Source organism: Ammospiza nelsoni, chromosome 3 (assembly GCF_027579445.1).
Source record: "Ammospiza nelsoni isolate bAmmNel1 chromosome 3, bAmmNel1.pri, whole genome shotgun sequence".
NCBI lineage: Eukaryota > Metazoa > Chordata > Aves > Passeriformes > Passerellidae > Ammospiza > Ammospiza nelsoni.
This window is the reverse complement of record NC_080635.1, coordinates 114,292,553-114,306,626: the sequence shown is the minus strand read 5'-3', so window position 1 is coordinate 114,306,626 and position 14,074 is coordinate 114,292,553. Positions and strand designations below refer to the sequence as shown.

The 14,074-nt window shown below is 54.1% G+C and overlaps 1 protein-coding gene across 2 annotated transcripts in view; it reads left to right on the top strand.

The window, feature by feature from the left end:
* Positions 1-8,921, top strand: part of SELENOI (selenoprotein I) — a 28,448-nt gene extending 19,527 nt beyond the window's left edge. The window contains exons 5-10 of one of the 2 annotated variants that reach the window (XM_059469082.1): positions 107-369; positions 2,339-2,447; positions 3,895-3,943; positions 4,334-4,514; positions 5,293-5,475; positions 7,155-8,921. In XM_059469082.1, the coding sequence (XP_059325065.1) occupies positions 107-369; positions 2,339-2,447; positions 3,895-3,943; positions 4,334-4,514; positions 5,293-5,475; positions 7,155-7,271 (902 nt within the window). In that variant the 3' untranslated portion in view covers positions 7,272-8,921. The remainder of the gene's footprint in view (positions 1-106; positions 370-2,338; positions 2,448-3,894; positions 3,944-4,333; positions 4,515-5,292; positions 5,476-7,154) is intronic. The other variant, XM_059469081.1, reaches the window with a different exon arrangement.
* Positions 8,922-14,074: the final 5,153 nt, after the last annotated feature.

Here is a 14,074-nt window from a genome sequence, read left to right as displayed (position 1 = left end):
CGTTCTGGCTATCTGAGCTATCTCAGGTGTGATGTATTTCTCTGAGAGCTCCTAAGACTTACCTCAAAGACTAACACATCATCCATTTTTCTCTCCCTCTTCCCAGATGGTGTTGATGGGAAGCAGGCACGCCGGACCAACTCCAGCACCCCCCTGGGAGAGCTCTTTGACCACGGCCTGGACAGCTGGGCCTGCGTGTACTTTGTGGTCACCGTGTACTCCACCTTCGGCCGGGGCTCCACCGGCGTCAGCGTCTTCGTGCTCTACCTCCTGCTGTGGGTGGTCTTGTTTTCCTTCATCCTCTCCCACTGGGAGAAGTATAACACAGGGATTCTCTTCCTGCCCTGGGGATATGACGTCAGCCAGGTGGTGAGTTGACGCCCTGAGAAGCTGCTGGGTGCAGTGCTGCCCACTGAGGGGTGTGTTCTGCTGTGGATCCAAAGCATTGTCAGTCATGGAGTCAGTCCATGGACAGGGACTCTCCATGACAAACAAGGCTTGAAGGATGGACATGGCCTTGGCTCTCCTCTCCCTGCTTCCTGCATGTTCTGCCCACTGGAATGGTTGCTTTATGTAGTTCCCTATGTGGTACCAGTGTGGGTAAAGCCTGGAAGTTTGGGATGCCTTTTGGCACTGGCAGCATCTTGCTCAAAAATTCAGCAGAGGTAATTGGTTTGTTAATTGCTGTTCCTGAAGCAAAGATCCCTGGGGAGGTGCCCCTCCAGACCATGGTCCCTGGGCAGTGGGTGTTGAGACTGATGGTGATGGACCCTTGGGGTGTTGGTGTGTCCATCCCTCCTTAAGGAATTCTCTGCAGGAAGCTCTTCCTGAAGAGAACTGGGACCTGGGGATGAGGCAGCTCACCTGGCAGTGCCTTCCTCCAGCCCAGGCTGCTCCAAGCTTTGTCCAGCCTGGCCTTGGACATTTCCAGGGATGAGGGAGCCACAGCTTCTCTGGGCAACCACCCTCATTGTAAAAAAGCTTCTTCCTTTTACCTCATTATCTTATGTCCATTTATTTATCCTCTGGTTTGTCAGATGCTGGGTGGGAAATGCAACGAGCTGGAAGGAAAGTTCAATTAATGCAGCTGCATTAATTGGAATAATCATTTCTCCTACTACAAGCAGACCAGAGCTGGGCCCTGACTGTACTCTGATCCTTTCTCCCAAAATGTTGCTTAACCCAGGTCTTTGAGCTGCCTGCTGGAGAAAGGCAGGGGTGGAGGGCAGAGCAGCGTGTTCCACCCAGCTTCAGGGGACTATTAAAGCTGAAATAGCCCTGGTGAGCTTCTCCCTGTAATCCAGCAGCTGATGGATAAGGAAGAGTCCCTGAATGACCCCTCCGGGGTCACTGCAACTTGTGTAAAACCTGTGCTGTGGTCACCTCGAGAGTTCAAGGCTGTGCTGGGGCATCTCTCCTGCAGCTCCTGGTCATGTCCTCCTCATAGAATCAGTGAGGTTGGAAAAACCCTCTGAGACCATCGAGTCCAGCCTTGTCCTCAGCACTGCCAAGGCCACCGCTGGCCCATGGCCCCAAGTGCCACTTCCACGTGGTTTTTATATTCCTCCAGGGATGAGACTCCACCATGTCCCTGGGCAGCCCCTGCCAGGCCTGAGCACCCTTTCCATGCAGAAATTCCTCCTGATGTCCACCCTGAGCCTGCCCTGGCCCAGCCTGAGGCCATTTCCCCTTGTCCTGTCCCTGTTCCCTGGGAGCAGAGCCCGACCCCCCCCGGCTGTCCCCTCCTGTCAGGGACTTTTGCAGAGCCACAAGGTCCCCCCTGAGCCTCCTTTTCTCCAGGCTGAGCCCCTTCCCAGCTCCCTCAGCCTCTCCTGGGGCTCCATTCCCTTCCCAGCTCCCTCAGCCTCTCTTGGGGCTCCATTCCCTTCCCAGCTCCCTCAGCCCCTCCTGGGGCTCCATTCCCTTCCCAGCTCCCTCAGCCTCTCCTGGGGCTCCATTCCCTTCCCAGCTCCCTCAGCCTCTCTTGGGGCTCCATTCCCTTCCCAGCTCCGTTCCCTTCCCAGCTCCAGCCCCTCCAGGTCTCTCCTGTCAGAGGTGCCCCCAGCACTGGAGGTGCCCCAGCAGTGCCAGCACAGGGCATGGGCACTGCCCAATCCAATCCCTTCTCAGCAGATCTTCCTTCCTACACCTGGTAACATGGGATATTTGTGGATTTGCTTTATTTTCTCCTTCCTGCTGGTGGGTAGGACTGAACATGTCATAGCTTAGAGCTGCCTTTCCCTGGAGCTGCCTGGCACACGCTTGGTGCTGCCAGCCAGGTGCTGCCAGACTTGCCCATCTCATTTCTCACCCCTGCTTGTCCTGTGCTTTCTTTCAGACCATTTCAATTGTCTACATAGTGACAGCCTTTGTGGGAGTTGAGGCCTGGTATGCACCTTTCCTGTTTAATTTCTTATATAGAGACCTATTCACTGCAATGATTATTGGTAAGAAACTCCATGTTGAAGCCTGTCTTTTAAACTTCACCTTTTTCCCAAACCCCTGCTAATGACCTGCTAACACTGCTCTGTTTGCTGCCCCCGGGCTGTTGTTGAAGTGACTAATTGAGGGTGTTCTCACAGCCTGAAAATCTTTCCCAGGATTTCAAAACAGGGTTGTCTCCTGCAGAGTTATTTTGGAGAACTTAACTCTGCTCTGCCTGGGCTGACTTCACTCCAGCCAAGCTTAGTTTGTCCTCAGTGAGAGCCTGGGGGTAAAACCAGTGTGGTAAACCCAGAGTTTCCAGGGGATAAAGCCCAATGTGCAGGGGGTGGTGGGACCTGGCTCTCAGTGGAGCCTCCCCAGCCTTGGGCTGGTTTGGAGGGGTCAGGACACTTTTGTTTTTCTGCTCTGGGGCTCCCTCTCACCCCAGAGCCCAAACACAGCGTGGGAGGGAGGTTGCAGCCATGGAGGTGGGTGGGAGCTCTGCTGTTTGGGGATCCTGCCCTCCATCCACCCACCTGAACATTACATCATTATAATAATAATTATAATAAAATTGAAATAAAGGCCCAGCCTCACTCTCTGAGTGTGGTCAGTCAAAATAAGCCACTGCAAAGGGTAGAGCTGAGCTGATGTTGTTCAATGCCATTGCCTAAATCACAAATTCTGCTCAGTTTATTTTCTGTTTCCCTTCAGGTGTTCTTTGTAATTGCTTAATTTTGAGTTAATTAGTGTGTTAAATGTACTTGCACTTTTATCAGGTAGATGTTCCCAGCTTTCCTTTGACAGCTGTGACTTGACCTGAATAATGAATGTGCTTTTCCTATATGAGAAATGGAGCCCAGTTCCCACACGGGGGAGAGGAGCTGGGTTATTAAAGCAGGAGTATTTCCAGCTCTGTTCACATGCCTTCTGCTGGATAAACAGGGAAGGAGTTGTGCTGGAATATCATGGATAAAGTTGATGGTTCTGATTTAGGTCAGGATTTTTCAGTTATTTGGGTGCTTTGTATCATTTATCCAGTTAAATGACAACTTTTTGGCAAGGTGGCCTCTGGAAATGTCTGCACACAGCCAGAGAAACAGCAAATTGTCTTTCTTGTGAAAACTTTTGTGCCCAGCCATGTCATTTGAGGAGTGTGCACTCGTGTCTCATTAGAGTTGTATTATAATTAAGCTTTGTCACTGTTTAAAAGCACAAACTCCGAGCTCCTTAATGCAGCCCTTTCAAATGGAAATGTCTTCAACTTACAGCAGACTTTAACTTTTAATTACAGCTCTTGGGCCAGACTTGAGAGCAGCTTCTTCCAAATGTGCTGAGCTATTCCTGGGGCACCAGGAGCTATTTTTGGTGCAGGGAATTTAAAGCAGAGCCCAGCCAGAGCCTCCTGTTCGGGGTGCATGGGGTGTCCCCTGTGCCCCGGGGCACTAACGTGGCACTTTTCTCTTCCAGCCTGTGCCCTCACTGTGACCCTGCCCATGAGCCTGTACAACTTCTACAAGTGAGTTTTGTAGAACCCCAGCAGGGTTTGGGTGGGAAGGGGGTGGAAAATTCATCCTGTGCCACCCCCTGCCATGGGCAGGGACAGCTCCCAGTGTCCCAGGGTGCTTCAGGCTCTGTCCAGCCTGGCCTTGGGCACTGCCAGGGATCCAGGGGCAGCCTCAGCTGCTCTGGGCACCCTGTGCCAGGGTCTCACCACCCTCACAACCAAGAATTCCTAATTCCCAACATCCCATCCATCCTTGCCCTTTGTCAGTGGGAAATCATTCCCCCTTGTCCTTTCACTCCAGTCCCTCTGCAGCTCCTGGAGCTCCTTCAGGTACTTACTGCAGGCAGCACCAGGGATTTCTCAGTCATTCCATGCATTTTCCTTTCTTTGCTTGTGTTTCAGGGCCTATAAAAATAACACCTTGAAGCACCACTCTGTGTATGAAATCCTGCTGCCCCTGGTGTCACCGGTGTTGCTGTTCCTGCTCTGCACCACCTGGATCTTCCTGTCCCCCACTGACATCCTGGAGGTCCAGCCCAGGCTCTTCTATTTCATGGTTGGAACAGCCTTTGCCAACATCTCTGTAAGAGCTTCTGCTTTATGCTTGAGGGACTGGAGAATTGGTTAAATTGAGTTTCCACATGTGCTGTGAGCAGCAAAGTGCTGATGGGAAAGGAGTTCCTGCCTCCTTTTGGGGATAAACTTAAAATGGGAGGGCTACATTTTTGGTCAAAATTTAATTTAGCTGCCTAGTGGTAGAATAATGGGAATGTTAAGGTTGGAAAAGCCCTATGAGACCACTGAGTCCAATTGTCCCCCAGCACTGCCAAGGTCACCCCTGCTCCAGGTGCCACATCCAGGGGGTTTTAAAATCCCTCTAGGGATGGGACTCCACCACTGCCCTGGGCCTTTTCCAATGTTTAACAACCCTTTCCATGGAGAAATTCCTCCTGATGTCCAACCTGAGCCTGCCCTGGCCCAGCCTGGGCCATTTCCCCTTGTCCTGTCCCTGTTCCCTGGCAGCAGAGCCCAACCACCCATGGCTGTCCCTCCTGTCAGGGACTTGTGCAGAGCCACAAGGGCCCCCCTGAGCCTCCTTTTCTCCAGGCTGAGCCCCTTCCCAGCTCCCTCAGTCTCTCCTGGGGCTCCATTCCCTTCCCTGAACATTCTCCAGCCCTTCCAGGTCTCTCTTATGTCAGGAGGGGCCCAGAGCTGCCCCCAGCACTGGAGGTGCCCCAGCAGTGCCAGCACGGGGGACAGTGTCACAGATCACACAAGTGACCATCCCCTCTGCTCTGGGGACAAACATCTGTTGCTCCCAGAGCCCACAGCAGGCTCAGGCTCTGTCCCTGTCCCCTCAGTGCCAGCTGATCGTGTGCCAGATGAGCAGCACACGGTGCCAGCCCCTCAACTGGATGCTGCTGCCCATCGCGGCCGTGCTGCTCCTGGTGGTGTCTGGGCTGGCTCCAGGCAGTGAAACGCTCCTGCTGTACCTGCTGACAGCCTTCCTCACCCTGGCACACATCCACTACGGGGTGGTCGTGGTAGGTGACACCTCCTGGGGCTGGGCTGTGGCTGGGAGTGCTGCTGCTTGGGGCAGGGAGTGCTCTGTGTGAAACTGGGAATATGGCTGGGAATGGTTCTGTGAGCCCTGTGGGATATGGGGTGGATTCCTTGTGGCTTGCATGGGATTGAAGGGGACTGCACAGGATGTGGCAGGGGCTGTCCTTCCCCTGGGGTGTGTCAGATGAGTGGGAAACCAAGCACAAAATCCTGGAATTTGGGTTGGGAGTGACCTCAGAGCCCATCCAGTGTCACCCCTGCCATGGCAGGGACACATTCCACTGTTCCAGGGTGCTCCAACCCCAGTGTCCAATCTGACCTTGGGCACTGCCAGGGATCCATGGGCAGCCCCAGCTGCTCTGGGAATTCCATCCCAGCCCCTCCCCACCCTGCCAGGGAACAATTGCCAATTCCCAAGATCCCATCCAGCCCTGCCCTCTGGCACTGGGAGCCATTCCCTGGCTCCTGTCCCTCCATGCCTTGTCCCCAGTCCCCCTGCAGCTCTCCTGGAGCCCCTTTAGGCCCTGCAAGGGGCTCTGAATCTCCCACTGAGGTCTCCAAGGTGCTGAGAGAGCCAGGCTGGAGTGGGGATTTTCCTGATGGGGGCAGTGGGAACACAGCAGCTCCAGGGCCTCCCTTCCTTCTGTCCATCTGTGCACAGATCCAGGGATTGGTTTCCTCCTCATGCTCTGAGTTTGGATTAACAGAACAAACTTGGAGAAGCCCAGAGTCCCACTGGGAAGCTGCTGAGGAAGGAGGACAAGGGGCCACGTGTCCCAGCTGAAGTGGGGACACCCTCCTTGGGAAGCCCCTTCCCCTGGGAGCCCCAGTTCCACCCCAGAGCCTGTGGAGTCGTGTGCCAGCTGTAATTACAGCCAAGGAGTAATAGCCAGGTTGCCTTGTCTTTCCAATTAGTGTAATGAGGCTTCTGGGCAAGAAGGATTTGAATTACTAAGAAGCTTAAATAAATTTGGTCTTGGAATCACAGCTGGAGATGGGGCTGAGCTGGTGGTGTAATCCTCCTGCCCATGCCCTCCTGGGAGATTCCCAGTGCTCTGCTCCTCTCTGCTCCCTCTTTCCCTCCCTCTGCCTTTCCAAGGGCCCATCTGTGCCAGCTCCTCTTCACTTTGAGCTGAAGAGCCTTTAAAGGCTTTGGGATTGGAGCTTAATCCCAAACTGCTCTGAATTTGGGGAGAATGATTAGGATTAAAGCCTCTGCCCTGACTGTGTCAAGCTCAGCCTCCTTTTGCAGGAAGTAAATTATCCAGCTCTGGCTTTGAATGGATTCAGGAATATTTTATAGAGATATCTGAGATGATCAAATGAATTTAAACAGGATAATGAAGGAGGAGGGTAAAATCCTGCAGGCCTGGGCTCAGCATTCCCAACTCCTGCCCCTGTGGAGGGGAAAAGCAGAGGGTGAGCCTGCTCCCAGATGTTGTTTGGGAAGGTTGGGAAGGGAGCAGGGCTGTTCCCTGAGGAAGCAGTGCCTGGGACAGGGATGGGGCTGGGCAGGGGTGGGCTGGGCACAGTGGCTGGCAGGGCCTTGGTGGGAACAAGGAGCAGGTCTGGGGCTCTGCCTGCTCTGCTGCTCATGCCTGGGAGCCGGGATAACCCCCCGGGATCCAGGATAACCCAATCCCGTGTCTGCCTTCCCCAGGTGAGCCAGCTGAGCAGGCACTTCAACATCCGGCCCTTCTCCCTACGGAAGCCCACTCCGGACTGACTGGGAGCAGAGGAGGAGAAAATCGGCCTGCGGGCTGCAGAAGGACTGTAAATACCTGCTGCAAATACCTGTAAATACTTCAGCCATCACCACAGATCAAAGTATCCTCTGGACAGGGCCAAGGACACGCGGGATCCGCTGCAGCCGGGGCGGGGCCGGGCCGGGGCGGCTCCTGCTGCTCTTCCATCCCTGCAAGCTTCGGGTTTTGGGTGGAGCTGGAGGAGGAGGAGCCTTTCCAGGTCGCTGTTACTGTACCTTAGACCAGCTGAATGTTCCCAGAGAAGCCTCTGACTCCGGCCCTTGCTCAGGGAAAGCTGCTTGGGGTTGCAAAGGCTTTACCTGAGCAAAGCACCTTGGCCTGACACCAAAAGCAACGCAGCTGATTCCTCCGAGGGCAGGGGGACATCCTGGTGGTGGGAGTAGTTCCTGGCTGTCCCCTGTGCTGCTGTCTGGACAGCCCCTGTGCTGGGCTGGTACTTTGGGAGCAGATGGTGACAGTTCTCCCACATTCTGTCCTGCCTTCCTGCTTTTGGGCAAACACTTGCTAGCACCTTTGTTGTCTTTTTCTTGTTTTTTTAAGGGGAGGAAAAAAGACACTCAAAACTTGTGATTCAATCCTAAATGGGGGGCTTGGAAAATCAGGGCTCAGTTTCCCATAGGAGTGGGAATGTGGCTTCTGCACATTGTGTGGTACCTGGGACCACATTTGACACGTTCCTGAGTGTCCGTGTGTGTTCCCAGTCTGGGAATGGGGTCTGGGCTGTGGAAGGTGGCTGAGACTACAGAGCCAAGCTCTCCCCATTCCTGCCATCATGGATTTGCTGTCATGGGTCGGCTCTGTGGGTCCTTTCCTGCTGCCTGAGCCCCTTTTCCACATCCAGGAACAGCCTGGCCCTTCCCAACTGCAATTCCACCGCTGGGAGAAGCACCTGAAGCCCGGTGTTGGTCGTGTGTGCACCTTCAGGGTGCTCCCAGGGGTGGGGAACCTTTCAGATCTCCCTCTCTTTGTCCCCAGCACCCGCGTGTCTCAGCCAGGCATCTCTTCGTTTACTGTCCACTTGTCAGAGATGTGTTTGCGTTGATTCTATTTTTTAATTTGTTTTTATAATTGACTTCTTCGAGTGGGGTGGTGAAGACTGAATGCTGATTTTCTTTCCTGTTGGCTTGATTCAATGAAGACCTGTGCTTGAATGAAGAGTGTAGCTTAAACCCAGGCTCTGGAAAGGCTGCATCCGGAAGAGAACAAGCACAGCCAATCGTGCAGGTGGAACTACCATGGGAACAAATTCCTTCAGACACTGATTGTTGTGCAACGTGGGGCATCTGACAGCTTGGTCAGAGCAATTTCCTTCTGCAGGGGAAGCCTCTTCCTGCTCTGGGAAGCCTTCAACGTGTAACTGCTATTTAATGCTTTTTCTTTTGGAAATTGGAATCACTGTCATGCCAAGACTGGAAGCCCTGAGGTTGAGCTCGTGAGTTCACGGGCTGCTTGGGCAGCCCCTGGTCAGCCCTTGGTCAGTCTTGGTCACCCCTGGTCAGCCCCTGGTCACAGTGCAGCCTGTGAGGAGCAAACTGGGCCCTTCCCAGGGCTGCCATCCCTCGTGGGAGGCTCTGGATCTCACGTGTCCCTGTGGCTGCAGCGGGGCTGGGAGAGGGGGCTGATGGTTTTTGGAGTTTATTTAATAAAGTAGCTTCCTCCAATCCATTTTACTGATGTTGTACAGAAAAAAAAAAAAAACAAACCCTCCATGGATAAATGACTTGGGCTGCACCTGAGTTTTTGAATCCTGCTATTTAATGAAATAGAATTATGGAGATAAATTTAAGTCCTGCTCGCACAGGAATTAGAGGGAATCTTCAGCTGGGACACAGCTTCCTGTGGGACTTGTTCAGATAGCAGAGCTGGGCTGGCAACACTGAAAAATGTTATGTTGGATGATTTTCTGTCTAGTTTTGTGTTTGCCCAAGCAGGGAAGAACTGAGCTGTTCCCTCAGGCTTCCAGCTGAACTCTGGGCTCCCAAACCTGGCACTTGCCTTGTCCTGTCTCTTCCCATGGCCATCACTGGCCCCTGGGGACTGGGATGCTGCTGAGGCTGGGAGGAGTTGTCTGAGCTTAAGTCTTGGTGTATAGGAAGAACATCCCTCTCCAAAACTGGAACTGCTTCCTCTGCACAGGCTTTATCTTGGGGGAGTTCTGGCTCTTTGGTGCCTTAATTTATTGCACCTTGAAAGTAGAAAAAAATCTCCTTAAATCAGCACTGGGGTTTGGCCTGGCTTGTACCTGGTGGGGACAGGGATGGGGCAGAGCCCACCCCAGTGCCCAGGCAACTGCTGGGGAGGGGAGTTCTCCTTTGCTCTTAGAAATCCAGTGATTTCTGCCCCTGGATTCTGAGAGAGGAATAGAAAAAAAATAGAGACCAAACCTTGTGTGGCAGTTGAGAACCAACTCTTCTATTGCCCACCATGGGTTTGGGTGTTAAGTATTAAAGTGTTCCTGGGTAACAGCCCCCGAGGGAGATGTTCTGTGCTGGTGGTCACTGGCTGGGCTCTGTCCTTCCCATGGGGTGTGCTCCTGGGGATGGGGAGGGCAGGCCCTGGCTCCTCAGCTCCTCCTGCCTGGTGCCCCAGAGCTGAGCTGTGTTGTCTCTTCTTCCAGGGAGAGGTTGCTCCAAGCCTGGAACCCTTCCAGGGATGCAGGGGCAGCCCCAGCTGTGCCAGGGCCTGCCCACCCTGCCAGGGCACAATTCCTCATTCCCAATATCCCATCCAGCCCTGCCCTCTGGCAGTGGGAGCCATTCCCTGGCTCCTGTCCCTCCAGGCTCTCTCCAGATCTCCTCTTGTTGGTCACAGCTGCCTCTCCTCACATCCCCCTGCCCCAGGGCTTTGCCAGAGCTGGGAGCAGTGCACTGGAAGTGGGAGCTCCCGAGGCTCTGGGAACATCTTTAAGCTCCTTAAACAGAGCTGGACTGGTGTCACCTTCTGGCCTGTCAAGGATCTGCAGCTGGCAGTCAGACAGAGCTGGTTTGATCCAGTGAGGGCCCTGAACTCTTCACTGAGAGCATCCATGCCTGTTTCTGACAGAGCTGGAAAGTCCTTAGGGAAGAGGTGCTTTTGGGAAACCAGCCTTGGCTCCTCCTGGTTTTGCCCACCTCTACCTCTGAGCTGTGTCAAAGCAGTGGCTGAGGTGACACAGAGGCTGCTCTTGGTGGGACAAGGACAGGACAAGGGGAAATGGCCTCAAGCTGTGCCAGGGGAGGTTCAGGTTGGATATTGGGAACAATTCCTTCTTGGAAAGGGCTGTCCTGCCCTGGCACAGCTGTGCAGGGCAGGGGTGGAGCCCCCATCCTTGGAGGGATTTAAAAGCCCTGTGGATGTGGCACTTGGGGACATGGGACAGCACTTTGGCCTTGGTTGTGCTGGGAATGGCTGGACTCGATGGGCTCAGAGGGCTTTTCCAACCCCAGTGATTCCATGGTGACAATGGGAGCCATGCTGACCTCTTTGCTTGTGGAAAAGACCCTCTGGCCTATCCAGGCATGGTCAGACCTGGCTGGAGAAGTCCCCAGGCTGATCTCCAAGGAATTGGCTGGGCCATCCATCCCTGCCCCAGGAGCAGAAGTTTTTGGGGTAATTTGCCTCAGCCCACAGCACCCACAGAGCCCATTTGGTCAGAGCTGGTTGGAGACCTCAAAATCTGCCCCCATCCCTCCCTGCCAGCAGGGACACATTCCTGCTCCTGTCCCTTGGGCTGAAGGGGACACTGGTGCTGGCAGTGGCCCCCAGTGAGGTGCTGTGATCCCAGGGGCCCCGATGGCTTTCCCAGAGTCCAGAGTCTGGGGGTTCAGGTACTGCAGTGGGTGTGAATTCCAGTCTGTTCAATGCTACTGCTGAAATATTTATTGTGTTTAAGCCAAACAGAAAACTAATAAAGTTCGGTAAAGAATAAAATTTTCCACACCTTTTACTGGTGTTTGTCTTTTTTTATCTGCTGAACGTGGTGAAGAGGAAAAGGTGGAGCGGGGAATGGGCTGGAGGGCAGTGAGCAGAGATGGAGTCAGCAAGTGGCAGAGTGATTTGGGTGGGAAGGGATGCTAAGGGCCAGCTCATTCCATGGGCAGGGACACCTCCCACTGTCCCAGGTGGCTCCAAGCCCTGTCCAACCTGGCCTGGGCACTGCCAGGGATCCAGGGTGGCACCCTGTGCCAGGGCCTGCCCACCCTGCCAGGGAACAATTCCTCATTCCCAAGATCCCATCCATCCCTGCCCTCTGGCACTGGGAGCCATTCCCTGTGTCCTGTCCCTCCATCCTTGTCCCCAGTCCCTCTGCAGCTCTCCTGGAGCCCCTTTAGGGGCTCTGAGCTCTCCCTGGATCCTTCTCCCATCCAGGTGAGCACCCCCAGCTCTCCCAGCCTGGCTCCAGAGCAGAGGGGCTCCAGCTCTCAGAACACATCTGCAGGATGTGAGGGAACAGCTGGGCTGGGGAGCAGCACGAGGGACACAGGTGACAGCAGTGACAGGGTGTGAAGGTCCCAAGAGCAGCAGAGCAGGCTGCAGGCTGGGGGCCAGTGAAGCACAGACAACTCTTCAACTAATTAAAGTTGAAAAGAAGTAATAAATAAACAGTAATAAATAGTGATAAATAGTATTATTTGTTATTAATTAATAGTATTATTAGTAATAAAAGAAATAATACATTGTATTTATTACAGCGCTGGATGCATGTGGAATCGTTTCCAAACCCATGCATGAGGAGTTGCAGACTCCTGCTCTCTACAGAAAAGGTTTTACACATCCAAGATGTTTCGAAGGATGCATAATACATAATCATTATGCTTTGTAATATAATCAGCTGAATATCCATGATGGCTGTGCAATTGTCCTCTTTAATTGGGTCAGTGGGCTTCTGGGGAGGAAGTAAAACATCTTCCTCATGGTAAACTCTTCACCCTTGTCAAGTTGGCAGGGCTTCTTGACTTGCTGCTCCAAACCTCTTCTCATTCTTAGAAGCCAGTGGTACTTATGGCTCCTGCACTCTTGGAATGCTTCACCTGTCATTCCCAACCTTGTTTCAGTTATCCCCACCTGGTATTGACTGATTTCCTTGTTAAGCTCTAATCACAGTATATGATTTTTACTAATTATATTTCTAATTTAACCCCTTGACTCAGCCAGCCCTGAGCAGAGCCCAGGAGCCCCGCGGCCTCTCCCGTGCCCTGGGCCGTGTGCTTCCCCCCGGGATAAAGCCTAGGTGTATTTAAACCATGCCTCCTCCTTCCTCATCCTCTCCACGGCTTCCCCTAAGCGGATTGCTGCGGTAGGTGTAATGGAATTAAGGGATTGCGGCTGACAATAGGTTTCGGCAGCGCACCGGGTGCCGGCGGCGCGGGCTGCTCCCACCTTCCCAGGTCTGCTCCCACTCTCCCGGGGATGCTCCCACCCTCTCGGGAATGCTTCCACCTTGCCGAGGCTGCTTCCACCATCCGGAGGCTGCTCCCACCATCATGGGGCTGCTCCCACCTTCCCAGGGCTGCTCCCACCTTCCCGAGTCTGCTCCCACCCTCTCGGGGATGCTCCCACTCTCCCGGGGATGCTCCTACCTTGCAGGAGATGCTCCCGCCCTCTCGGGAATGCTTCCACCTTCCCGAGGCTGCTCCCACGTTCCGGAGGCTGCACCCATCTTCATGGGGCTGCTCCCACCCTCTTTGGGATGCTCCCACCTTCCCAGGGCTGCTCCCACCCTTCCCGAGGCTGTTCCCACCTTCCCGGGGCTGCTCTCACCCTCTCAGGAATGCTCCCACCTTCATGGGGCTGCTCCCACCTTCCCAGGGCTGCTTTCACCTTCTCGGGATTGCTCCCGCCTTTGCGGGGCTCCTCCTAACTTCCCAGGACAGTTCCCACGTTCCCGAGGCTGCTCCCACCTTCTCGGGAATGCTCCCACTTTCCCGGGACTGCTCCCACGTTCCAGAGGCTGCTCCCACCTTCCCGGGGCTGCTGCCACCCTCTTGGGGATGCTCCCATCTTCCCGAGGCTGCTCCCTTCTTGCTGGGGCTGCTCCCACTCTCCCGGGGCTGCTCCCACTCTCCCGGGGTTGCTCCCACCTTCCCGAGGCTGCTCCAACCTTCCCAGACCAGCTCCCACCTTCCCGGGAATGCTCCCACCTTCCCGGGGTTGCTCTCACCCTCTCGGGAATGCTCCCACCTTCCCGAGGCTGCTCCCACCCTCTCAAGAATCTCCCATTCTCTCGGGAACGCTCCTACCCTGTCGGGAAAGCTCCCACTTTCATGGGGCTGCTCCCACCGTTCTGGGACATCTCCCACCCTCTCGGGAATGCTCCCACTTTGCCGGAGCTGCTCTCACCGTCCCAGACCAGCTCCCACCTTCCCGGGGGTGCTCCCACCCTGTCGGGAAAGCTCGCATCTTCCTGAGGCTGCTCCCACCCTCCCAGGCCAGCTCCCACCCTCCTGGGTCTGCTCCCACCTTTCCCGGGCTTTCTCCCACCTTCCCGGGGCTGTTCCCACCCTCCCAGGACAGCTCCCACTTTCCCAGGTCTGCTCCAACCTTCATGGGTGTGAAAAATGCCAATCACTTGTTTTTTAAAATTTTTAAAAGTTTAATAGTAATAAAATAGTTATAAAAATAGTAACACAATTAGAGTAATAACAATTTGGACAAATTGAATTAAGACAATATGAGACAATAAAAACAAAGAGTTAAGGACAGTCCAGATACCCCTTTCTGGGCAACATAAGCCTGAAAAAGGACCCATGTTAACAGAGGATTAACCCTTAAAAACAATAACCTGTTGCATATTCAACATCTCATCCATGATGCATAAATTCCATTCAAACACAGG